General features: G+C 34.7%; 1 protein-coding gene across 2 annotated transcripts in view; it reads left to right on the top strand.

Annotated features, from left to right (window-relative positions):
* The first annotated feature begins 12,445 nt into the window (after window positions 1–12,445).
* ttc21b (tetratricopeptide repeat domain 21B) overlaps window positions 12,446–13,176 on the top strand; it is a 34,786-nt gene continuing 34,055 nt past the window's right edge. Inside the window, exon 1 of one of the 2 annotated variants that reach the window (XR_007185448.1) lies at window positions 12,446–12,698. Coding sequence is in view for 1 of the 2 variants with exons in the window: in XM_048194654.1 (XP_048050611.1) it covers window positions 12,666–12,698 (33 nt within the window). In the remaining variant the exon portion in view is untranslated. The remainder of the gene's footprint in view (window positions 12,699–13,176) is intronic. The other variant, XM_048194654.1, reaches the window with a different exon arrangement.

Below are 13,176 nucleotides of genomic sequence, written 5' to 3'. Positions count from 1 at the left end.
TAATATAGCACTAGTGAAGGCCAGGGTGTGTTCTTGTGTTGCTATTGTCAAGATGTCAAACATACTTCCAGTGACTGAAGCTCCCAATTGAAATGAGCAGGAATGTTTGGTGCTTCTGTTGCTGCAGAAATGACACACTTCCTCTTTAAATGTCATTTATTCAATTACTTGTGTTTGTTACGAGAAGATTCCCTCGTGTCTGTTTTCGTTTTTAAGCTAGTGTGCGATTTGTTGTCCTATGTTACTTGAGACAGAGTTGACGTATTTCCACAGCTTGTTGTCATCAATACACGTGTAATTATAGCTGCATGAAATCTCACCTGTACACATACAAGTTTCCCAATCAGTATTTCAGAATGGCTCAGTGCCTCTCAGGTCTCTCTTCAACACGCTAGAAAGCCATTCGCACACGTGCCTTCCCTACGTCTGCCTCGGTCGAGAGCTTGTAGCAAACACTTTCCACAAAACCTCAAGACTTCTATCACATCCTGAACTGTGAAACCTGTCTTATTTCATCCTTTCCTGTACCCGTCTCACTGATATTGCACTTGAAACGGCTAGTGAATGAACCGGTTAGAGATCTGTGCCCACCCTCTTCACTTCTGCATCGCAGCGGATCCATCAGTGGTTGCGAATTCATTTTTGTATATGATCTCCGTTTTGTTCTACACCGTGTCTTAAGCCAAAACTTCTGCATCTTTCTGCATTCTCGTCTTTGCATTTTTAAAATATTTCTCTCAAAAATGGTCCTTGGTATGTGTAAATATTTTGTAGGAATATGCAATCTGTTATATAATTTCTATAATGCATAAATTATTAATTATAATCTATATAGGGAATGTGAAAGGTGTAAAGTAAAAGGTTATGCATCATAAAAGCTAAAATAAAAATGACAAAATTATACTTATTCAATATAATAAGTTATATGGGAAATATAATCATTTTGATTATGTTAAAGCTGAAAAATGACTTTTTAATTGTATTATGCATTTCTTTATATAAATATATATATATATATATATAACATGAGAAATAGTGTATGTATGTGCACCACTTTTGTTTACTGCATATTTCACCAATGGAGCAATTGATTCTAGTTCTATATTTCTGTTATCAATGTTTGACATGCATCTTGATGACTGGCGGGATAGCGTGTATTTGTTTACATTTTTATAGTTATGAATGTTATCATTACATTTCGTGTCATGTACGAGACTTGTATGTTCCACATAAACACAGTAACTGCTCCATGTGAATGTGACGTGTATTGAGAGAAATGAATTCTAGGTATATTATGAATTTATATGAAACAAATATCAAAATAGCATAAAACATAAATCAATAGCTTTTATATGCATCATGTTTGTAGTCTGTGAGTCAAACTGCATGCGAGAGTTCAAGCTAAAAGAATAAACTCATCACATACTGTACCTCAGACTTGCTACAACTCTTTGTGTTTTTCCTATTTTTGTTTTATGACATTTAATGTGGACTGTGATGATTTGAATTCACTTTTTGTTTGGCTGCTAAGTTTCCTTAAGACTAGAGGTTTGCGATCCTTGCTTCTGGGTTTTTATCGTTAACTGAGGGCATGTTTATTTACACGATAAAACGTTTTTCACTTGTCTTTTTCGCGTACAGACGATGTTTTCCAAGTTTGCACGGATCCGTGGAAACAACTAAAACGTTGCATTATTCATGCCAGGCCAGTAGTTGGCGATGTCACTTTGTAAAGAAACACTACACACCTATAGACTGAACACGTAATACGCATAAAAATGTTTATTTCCATTTTAGTTTAATTGACACCATTTTCAACTAAAAATGGAAAACATTTTATGCGTTTTGGCCACTCATTTACACGACAACGGCATTTTGAGGGCCTGAAAAGGCAAACTTTTGAAAACTGGTGCAAGTTTTTGAAAACTATACCATTATTGTTTCTGCTTAAACTACAAAAATGCAAATTTGTGAAAATGTAATGCGCATACGTATAATGCATTCAGTCTATAGGCACATTGTGTTTCTTTACAAAGTGACATCGCCATCTACTGGCTTGGCAGCAGAATACAGCGCTTTAATTGTTTTCGTGGATCCGTGTGAATGGAGATCATTTTGACGTTGTCATCTGTATGTGAAAAATGCAAAGGAAAATCTTTCAATTTTTAGTACATCATTGTCGTGTAAATGTGCCCTAAAACTATTAAAAACATTTAATTGAAATTAATTGAAATTAATTATATATATATATATATATATATATATATATATATATATATATATATATATATATATATATATATATATAATAATAATAATAATAATAATAATAATAATAATAATGATAGTTTAAAAAAAATAGAAATATTGCCTTGGGAACATTTGAAGCACTAAAATGATTAACTGGAAATAAATAAAAACTAAAACTAACTAAACTGCAATAAAAATAAACCTAAATAGCAATATTTTAAAAAATAAAAAGAGTTTTGAATTTGAGTATGAGAGTGTTTAGTGAAGTGTGTAACAATTTATGTGCCGCTAAACATACATTATTCCACACACACATGTTTGGAATAATTCATATTTTTGAATCTTGAAGCATCATGTGACACTGAAGACTGGAGTAAAGATGCTGAAAAATTGGCTTTTCATCAAAGGAATAAATTACACTTTAAAATATATTCACATAGAAAACAGTTATTTTAAATTGTAATAATATTTCACAATATTACCGTTTTTACTCTAAAGTTATAATTATTTTCAAACTGTCCTGATGAATTTTCAAATGTGTGGAGCAACAGTAAAAATCATTTATAGTTCTTACATTAACATTTCAAATCCACTTGGCAACGATGGCCGTTTGCTCTAAGTGATGATTCCTCTCAGTGTATTCACATTTTAGAGCATATACGCCCTGATGTCTGTTCGTAAACACATAGTAATGTTTCTGAGATGTTTTATGGACACAGCTCTGGTCTCAAGTGACTGTCCTCTCTAATTAGGAGCACATTAGAGCTCCTGTAACTTCAGTCTGACCGTTTCAACTCGACCACAATCAACATTAGAGGTGATCCACTTCCGCAAAACACCACCGCTTCTCTGCTAATGAGCTTTAATGTGAAATTGCTTCTTTTTTTTTGCCCTCAGAGCTTTTGTCTGTGAGCAGCACGTGTCTGACCGCACATATAACCATCTAATGCTTCTGTTTGATTCGCAGGCTGAGTAGCAAATTAAAATCCAAATTATAAAATTATAAAAATTATAAAAATATTATTTTATTTTATTTTTAAAATATTTGTCAGATATCATATATATATATATATATATATATATATATATATATATATATATATATATATATAGTTCATTTATGAAAGTGAGGATAGCAAAATAAAGTAAACTGTGACATATTATACCCACAATTTCTTCATACAGTGGACTACCTGTAAAATTGATAAAAATTTGGAACCAAAAATTATTCAGACACTTTGACCTGACCATGTTTTGGTTAAGTGTTATCTGATATAATTAAGATAATTTTTTTCTCTGACACTCTGAGATCTTGTCATATTTTATTACCATTTTTTTTAACTAAACTGTATTAATGAATGAAATGTTCAAAGTGTCTGAATACATTTTGGTTTGACTGTAATGAATGAATGTATATCTCATTTGGCCACATTTGCTTCTGTTTTATTTGCAGGGTGAGTATAGCAAATGTAATAATAATAACAAAAATTATTATTATTATTATTATTATTATTATTGTCATTATTAAATCATATTTTTTTATTTTTAAATACATAAATAAATATAATGATAATAATAATAATTATTATTATATTTTTTATAATAAATATATTTTTATTGTCTTGATTGGATCATGTCAGATTAATAAATTAACAATAATTATTATTATTTTAAAATAATAAGTACATTTTATGTATAAATAATAAATATTATATATATATATATATATATATATATATATATATAATTATTATATATAATATAATTATTATTATTATATTTTTATTGTCTTGATTGGATCATGTCAGATTAATAATAATTATTATTATTTTAAAATAATAAGTACATTTTATGTATAAATAATAAATATTATATATATAATTATTATATATAATATAATTATTATTATTATTATATTTTTGATTTCTTGATTGGATCATGTCAGATTAATAATAATAATAATATATTTTTTAATTGAAAGAAAACTCCCAGGATCATGATAATATTAAAAAAATACTTCAATAAATTATTTAAATCCAGGATTCATTAGCCAGCACAAATATTAAAGAGCACTTTTGGCCACAAAATACATCCAGATAAGACAGTCAGGATCTTTAGATGACTCAGAAGCTGCTGGCTGAATCTATTAATATTTGATTAATTATTAATCTGAGATTTCAGATGAGCTTTTATTTGAAGATGACTCAATCCCCAGCCTATAAAGAAAAAAAGATCTTGCCATTTTCTGGTTATTCGATAAAAGTCCCTCAGCGTTCTCGTTTTTCACCACACCACACCCTGTTATCGTGTCATTTGTGGTGTTTATTTCCGTTTTCCACTAATGGTCATTTTAGATAATGCAGAATAATTTAGTTAGGTTCACATGCTGCTCTCATTTGAGCCCATCAGTAGGACAATAACTTAATAATTTAAGAAAAACACAATTAAGCAAGTGGCCAAAACCAAGACGTTTCCTTATGAGAGCCACTACAGCACAGCGATCAGGCCATAAAACGATGACCCGCAGCACAGATGGTGTAGTGGGCAGAGTCAGTATATTTGCAGAAGTTAATGGCTGCTGTAATAGCCTTGTGATTGGCCCGACCCAGGAAGCTCTGGTCCTAGACACTTATTCAAATGAAAAGTGATGCTGCAGTTTCTCCTGCACTGTTGCTTAGTAACGTAACATCACATATGTTTCTGTACAGTGTTTGCAAGGAGGAACAGCGCTCATATTCCTATTTCCTTCTGTGTTTCTGGATAGGGCTTGTTCTACAGTAAATCTCTTAGGTACATGTCAATCAAACTTTGGGTTGTGAATCATTTCAGCTTTAGCTGTGCTATGAAATTTGGGGTTTGTAAGCATTTACTTTTTAAGAAAATGTTTGAAAATTTCCTGTGAACTTACATTTTTAGATTATTCAATGAAACCTCTCATCACTGTTTTGTGATTGATCTTCTTTATTACATCTACTTGCATACTGAATATGAGTATATAGGCCTAGTATAACTTTAAAAGTGAAAAGTTCTTGATAGAAGCCTCTTCTGCTCACCAAGGCTTCATTTATTTGATCAAAATACAGTAAAAATAGTAATATTGTGGAATATTATTACAATTTAAAACAACTGTTTTCTATGTGAATGTATTTCAAAGGGGCTATGTAAGAAATGTAATGTATTAATCGCTTTTTGTATTGCCAATGTGTCAGCAGCTTGTAACGAAACTTAAAAAACGAGACTTTCCCCAACTTCTTAGGTTGTCTATAAAAGCCAGTAGAATAGATCGACTGTTTTTTTGATGTCAAGGACTTCGGGCCGGTTTCGCCCATCGCCGGGAAAATCAAAAGGATGTGACGGTTACGCGCGCTCCCGAGAGCCTCTGTATATCACATGAAATGAATGCTTAATGTGCAGGATAATGCCGAAAGAGCTATTCTGTACTGTAATGTCAATGTGTCATGCAAAGAAAATTGATTAATTTAACTATAGTTTCAAATATACTTCATAATTAAACTATAACAGTGTTTTAATTACCTCATCTGTCGACATGATACCAGTGAATTACAGAGCTGGTGCAAACATCCACATCTCTATGATCAGATGCTTTCTTTCCACAGTCATTTTTTTCATGTGTGTTTATTTTGCTATTGAGAGGAAAGCTTGATCGCACATATTTATATATTCATCTAAATGTTGCTTTCAGCACAATTGACGATGTCTCAGTGTTGCTAGGTTTTCACAACAAAAGCCTGCCAATTGCTACTCAAAACTAGCCCAGTTGGAAGATATAAACTACGGACATGACATGCAAGAAAAAAATGAAATTGTGCACACGATTTACTATTTCGTTCCCTCGATTTACTAAATCATGCTCATTATTTATAAATCGAGGGAACGAAATCATGTAAATCATGCGCACGATTTAGCCTTCTATTTTTTTTCTGCATGTCATGTCCGAGGCTCTGTAATGATGTTATTTGGGGTTGCTTCAACCCGTGGACATGAACGCTCAATTCACGCCGCGCCATTCGCGCGTCAACGGACGATTCGCGCCGCACTATTCACGCCGCAGGACGTCCTCAACCCGTGGCAACAGTGTTAAAGTAACCCAATTCCACTGGAAAACAGCGGACATGGCAACATTGCGATGTCTGAATGTTCCCTGCAAAGGTATTTCCAAATCTGTACTTTTAACTTAGCCGTGAGTATATCAGGGCATTAACTCATTAAAGGTGCCCTAGAACCCTATTTCACAAGGTGTAGCCTAATATAAGTCTAAGGTGTCCCCAGAATGTGTCTGTGAAGTTTCAGCTCAAAATACCCCATAGATTTTTTATTATACAATGTTTTAATTGCCTATTTGGGGCATAATTAAAAATGCGCCGATTCAGCGTGTGTCTCCTTTAAATGCTCGCACTCCCCGCCCCCACGCTCGCAACTCTATACATTGCATAAACAAAGTTTACACAGCTAATATAACTTTCAATATGGATCTTTACAAAGTGTTCGTCATGCAGCATATCAGATCATGTAAGTATGGTATTTATTTTGCGGATCTTTACATTTGATTCTGAATGAGTTTGATCGTATGCTGCGGTTAACGGGGCTAAAGCTAACATTACACACTGTTGGAGAGATTTATAATGCTGCGTTCACACCGAACGAGTCTGGGGCGTCAAATTCGCGTCAGACGCGTCTAGTTGGACGCTTGAACATTTTGAAGTCAGATGCCTCAGACGCGCATCAAATTCGCTCTATTCGCGCGTCTAAACAAAGTGTGTTCAGGCGCGAATTTGCGTCATGGGAGGGGCTTCCATCTCTTTCTGCACAGATCCTCTGAATAAACACATCATCTTGTCAGCTGGAAACCAATAGCGGCAATTTAACTCGGTTATGCCGGCCGGCTTTTGCTAGCTAGCCGGTGGGATAGTATCAACGGCTAAAATCATGCAAAGCGTTTTACTAACTAACCAGATTGTCCGATTTCTTCGCTTATCCTCTTCCAGGCAATGTCCTTTTTATTCCTGTCTCGATAAAAATATGATGACACATCATAGAGCTGAGGGTGGCCACACACAGCGACTTTTATCTTTGTTCTGGTCTCCACCGCTGATCACGTCATAAACACGTTACTACCAAAGCAGAGTCCCTGATTGGTTAACGCGGCGTGAATTTTCACCAAAGTTCAGATTATTAGATTATTATAATCAGTTCCTCAACAAACCGTCCATACCGGCATGATGAATACGATCCTCAACTGGATGGAACTGAAATAAATACTTATGATAGCAACCTGAGTCGTAACAAAGCACTGTTCGCCAGAGGAGAACTGGCTCCCCGACTAAGCCTGGTTTCTCCCAAGGTTTTTTTCTCTCCATTTTATTTGCCACCTGTTTGCCACCTGATGTCACCTGTTGGAGTTTGGGTTCCTTGCCGCTGTCGCCTTTGGCTTGCTTAGTTGGGGACACTTGACATTTGACTTAACATTTGATATTCAACAGTGCTTTGATCTGCCTGCATTGACACTATTCTTTAAGAGCTGCTGTGCAGCCAAAATTATATACCAGTTATCAATGTAAAGCTGCTTTGACACAATCTGCATTGTAAAAAGCACTATATAAATAAAGGTGACTTGACTATTGACTGATGCATATCAATTCTCTGTCATTAAAGTTTTATTGCACATATTCATTGATCCATTTAAATATGTATTGTCACTTTTATTTATTAAAAGGCCTATGAAACTCTTTGAGACACTTACAGTGTGTCCTGTGGAGGTCACCAGATTTATTGACAAGGATAACTACAGGAAAACCACAGTGCAGCAAGACACATCCAGCAAATGGAGCGGAGAGGAGCCTCTAACCACCAGACTTACGGTTAGATGGTTTGAGAATGTTCTTTAAGGAGCTGTTGTAAATGTCTAAGAGCACTCACTGTGCTATTGATCAGAGCCCGGGCTGTCTGGGTAATTGTGTATACTGGCCTAAACGTGTTTAAGTGCTTTTGACACTGAGGTCATAAAAGTGCAACATCTTCACCAGCAGCTAACCTTCTATCTATCTATAGTTTAATATACTGTATAAATATAGTGTAATAGTATAATTTGAATAGTAACATTTTTAATGTTTTTTAAAAGTATTTATGCTCACCAAGGCTGCATTTATTTGAAGAAAAATACTGTAGAAATTGTGAAATATTTTTACAACTTAAAATAAGTGTTTTCTATGTTAATATAATTTAAAATTTATTTTATTCATGTAATGCAAAGCTAAATTTTCAGCAGCCATTATTCCAATCTTCAGTGTTGAAAAGAGTTGTGCTGCTTAATATTTTTAAATTCTCTATAATGCAGGTTTTTGTGCATTTTTACATGCTTGCAGAGAAAAACTTGCCAAAACAAAGTTACTGGGTTGTCCTTTTTCACGTTTTCTGGGTTGGTAGATGCACCGGGGACAGGATTATAGCACTTAAACATGGAAAAAGTCAGATTTTCATGATATGCCCCCTTTAAAAAATCCTTCTTACTTTAATTTCGTAACTTTGGATGGAATCATAAACTCTTTCACGTGAGAAAACACTTTTTTCCTTCATCTGGAAGACCTGAAGAGAATCTAACACATGCCAGAGCTTCCTCTAGTGTGTAAGTGTCCTTTAAAAAGTTATCAAAACAGTTAGAGAGATTCCTGATTAATCACGTAGGGTTCATGATCATCAAAAATACAAACCTTCTGAAAGTCAATAAAAATGAGCATGGGACATATGAGAAGTATCACTAGCTAGGCGCCATGTGCTGACAGCAGCCTGATTATTGTGCGTTTGACGACTGCTGCTGCTGATAATGATTATCTGTCAGTGTGTATATGGAATGTTATCGGACAGGCCGGGGAAAGGCCCCCTTTAGGACAGGACACACGGCCGGGATCAGGGTTTGGGAGGCCGGCGTCCAGGTCACAGCGCAGTTCTGAGCAGCTTTAGACATGGTTTTCATGATCAATGAGCTCAAACTGTGTTGTGCAACACTGAGTCTCTCATTAACGCTGATGAGGATGTGAGCACATTTCCATTTCACATGCTGTGCGGACAATGTGGACTGGACAACAGGAGTCAAACGTATGGCCTCTGATCGGGAGTTCATGGAATTACTCACACGCAAGGTCCATCGTAAATCAACCTGCCAAACATTTATACAAACCCGATTCCAAAAAAGTTTCAAATTTCAATATTTTATTCAGAATACAACATAGATGACATATCAAATGTTTAAACTGAGAAAATGTATCATTTTAAGGGAAAAATAAGTTGATTTTAAATTTCATGGCATCAACACATCTCAAAAAAGTTGGGACAAGGCCATGTTTACCACTGTGTGGCATCCCCTCTTCTTTTTATAACAGTCTGCAAACGTCTGGGGACTGAGGAGACAAGCTGCTCAAGTTTAGGAATAGGAGTGTTGTCCCATTCTTGTCTAATACAGGCTTCTAGTTGCTCAACTGTCTTAGGTCTTCTTTGTCGCATGTTCCTCTTTATGATGCGCTAAATGTTTTCTATGGGTGAAAGATCTGGACTGCAGGCTGGCCATTTCAGTACCCGGATCCTTCTTCTACGCAGCCATGATGTTGTAATTGATGCAGTATGTGGTCTGGCATTGTCATGTTGGAAAATGCAAGGTCTTCCCTGAAAGAGACGAAGTCTGGATGGGAGTTCTAGAACTTGGATATACCTTTCAGCATTGATGGTGCCTTTCCAGATGTGTAAGGTGTCCATGCCACACGCACTCATGCAACCCCATACCATCAGAGATGCAGGCTTCTGAACTGAGCGCTGATAACAACTTGGGTTGTCTTTGTCCTCTTTAATCCGGATGACATGGTGTCCCAGTTTTCCAAAAAGAACTTCAAATTTTGATTTGTCTGAACACAGAACAGTTTTCCACTTTGCCACAGTCCATTTTAAATGAGCCTTGGCCCAGAGAAAATGCCAGTTATGCATCAGTTACGAATATTGTGCCTTTAGCTATTTAAAACATTATATATCATATGTACTGTTCATTGTTTGAGAAATAAATACCTTTATTCGAAAAGGGAAACTTTGAAACTTTTTTTTTGATTTTTTTACCAAAATGTATTACTTTTCTGAACACCCCACAACATTAATGACATATTTAACTTCCAGAAAAACACATTATCCCATCTCAGGCATCAAATCCCTATTATTATTGGTCATTATTTTAAGTTATGGACACTATGGGAGCTCTCTGAATATTATTATACAATGCATTTGTGATAAAATCAACATTTTCCTATTAATCAGATGTCCCTCACACTAATTCAGTAATTGCAAATATAAAAGTTACATAAAATCTCACACTTTTTGCTATACTAAAACCTGAAATGGCACTTTTTGTGACGGCAACCTCATCATTTTTGACTTAAGTCAGTTTTCTTATGATTGCTCTGAACATTTCTTTAAATAATAGACTTTCCATAACTTTAAATTACTTTTTCATAAACTTAACAAAAAAAAAAAAAATAATAAAAATGTAGCTGTTACGGGGTTGTGATTTTTTGCCCAAATTGGCCACTGCTCTAAATCAAGTGAATAAATGAAGAGCACATGGCATGCATGATATTAAGAAATCATGAATAATGTTGAAATAACAAAGATAATTTTCACAAGTAATAGTTTTCTATTTTTAATTGATGTAACGGCGTTGAGTCGTTAAACTTGACAAACACAATTTCACAACATAATTTAGTTATAATTAGTAAAGAAGGTGCTAACTTGCCTGTGTCTCCTCACGGTCATGTCACTTCCTATTAATGGTGTCACATAAGTATCAGTTCATTATTTTTATAGGGGGAGAATGGTTTGTGTTACGGGGTTGAGGGGTTACTGAATTACAGAACTAAAAGATGTGATTTTAATGAATAATCATGAATTTAAAACATTATCAGCAAAAAAGCACAGATGGATATTTATGGGAATGGCCAAATGAATGGATTATTTTCTCATTTTATTATTCATATCCCAAGTAAACTTTCATAGAAGACCTTGAGGGACGTGACAAAATATGTGGTGTCAACTAAAAAAACCAAAATAATTTCTAATATGAAGATAAAATGTATGTCATATTTTTAAACATTATTAAAGGAGACATTTCAATTAACACAAAAAGCTTTTAAAATATATATTTTGGTGACCCAATAGATAAAATACACCGAAAAAGGTCAGAGGGACTCAAATCGTACCGGTTTCGTGGAATGGACTCTATATATATAGTTCCAAACATAAGTTTGCATAATGTTGGGCCTAACCATTTGGGAAAAACTACCACAGTGCCCAGTGAGATGAATGGGTTATGAAAGACACAAACACCAGCAATCTGCGTGCCACACTTCATCTCCAACCACAGTCCAGTCATGTGATGAGGCTCAGATCCAGAGACTGAAGCGACCACAGAAGAAGCAGCACTTTTTGCATCTATTCAAAACAGCCCAGCCTCTTTTTTACATGCAGATCAATGCAAAAGGGGAAAGTGCAAAAGTCATCTCAGTGAAGGAGTTATGTCATCAGCAGTCTTAAGTTTATGCAATGCACTCTTGTGACACTGGAGTAAGAGGACACCTCTCTCTTTTGTGTTGCTGTTCTCATAGAAACTGTGTAAATACTACGATGCATAACAGGGAATATTATGACTGAATGACTGTGCCTTTTGTATTGTGCATGTTTCCCCCTATGTTTAATTTTAGTGAAACCCCTTTATGTTGTTTATGAAAATAATCTGATAATAAAAATACAAGATAGCATGCTCAAAAGACAGAGTATTTACATTTTAATTCAAACCAATACAAACCATTTTTAGAACAGTATCCAAACACACCTTATATTTGCTATTACACAATTTATTAACAATTGTTTAAACTAATTATTTAAAAGGGTTCAAATCTGAGGTACATGCAGCGAAATCTAACGGAGTGGGACGCCATCTTGTGGTAATTATGAGAAGTGTGCAGCAGTTTTGAGCCAGAGTCTCATTAAAGGGACAAAATAAACAAATAAATAACATCTAATTCAACTTAAAAACTTAAGGGCAGTTGCTGCATTTAAAAATATTTTAATGTTGGAAACAAAACGCCACATGAATGATCTTATACACCTTATAAATGCAATTTCACACGTATCTAAGCTCCGAATAAAGATGAGTGTGGCGCCGCCCTGTGGTGATAAGAAGAATTACGTCACTCGTCACTTCCTGGTTTCCAAGCGGAAATAGCGGAGTTTGTTTGGTTACTATGATGCTTCCACTGCAAAGATGGCGAATACGGCATAGAATTAATCTCTGAAAGTATCAAAAAACCCTCTTTTGTATATTTTCAGGGTTGTTTTGACAGCTGCAGTGTGTGACTGCAGACATGGCGGGTGTTGATGATGAGGAGTGCACGCTTGTAAGTCATGAAATACAGTCGCATACACTCATAATAATAATAATAATAATAATAATGCAGCTGGGCATGCAAATGTTTTGTAGAAATACTTGTAGAAGGGATGATGAAGAAATACCAGTTAAAACGACATTCTCAATGAAGCATTTGTTTCATGCATTTCGATTAGAAAACATAACATTAAAAATGTTAAAGCCTGATGTGTGAAATAATAGTCAGAAAAGTCTGTTTTTTTTTTATCCTATAAAAGAAAAGAAGAAATTGCACGTGCTTTATGTTTTGTATAATATTTGATACATCAGTCTTTTATGGCTCATATCTTGATATAGTGAGAATATGGAGCTCATACTCGAAGAGGAAAAAACACCTCAGTTTTATTAAAACATTTGGAGCAGATGTTGTTATTCATAATACTAAAAAGTAAGCATTTGAGTCAATGAGATCATAACAGACTACTTGCATACTGTAAAATGCATATAAT

The sequence above is a fragment of the Megalobrama amblycephala genome, linkage group LG6 (genome assembly GCF_018812025.1).
Source record: "Megalobrama amblycephala isolate DHTTF-2021 linkage group LG6, ASM1881202v1, whole genome shotgun sequence".
In the NCBI taxonomy this organism is placed as follows: domain Eukaryota; kingdom Metazoa; phylum Chordata; class Actinopteri; order Cypriniformes; family Xenocyprididae; genus Megalobrama; species Megalobrama amblycephala.
This window is presented reverse-complemented; position numbering and strand designations above follow the sequence as displayed.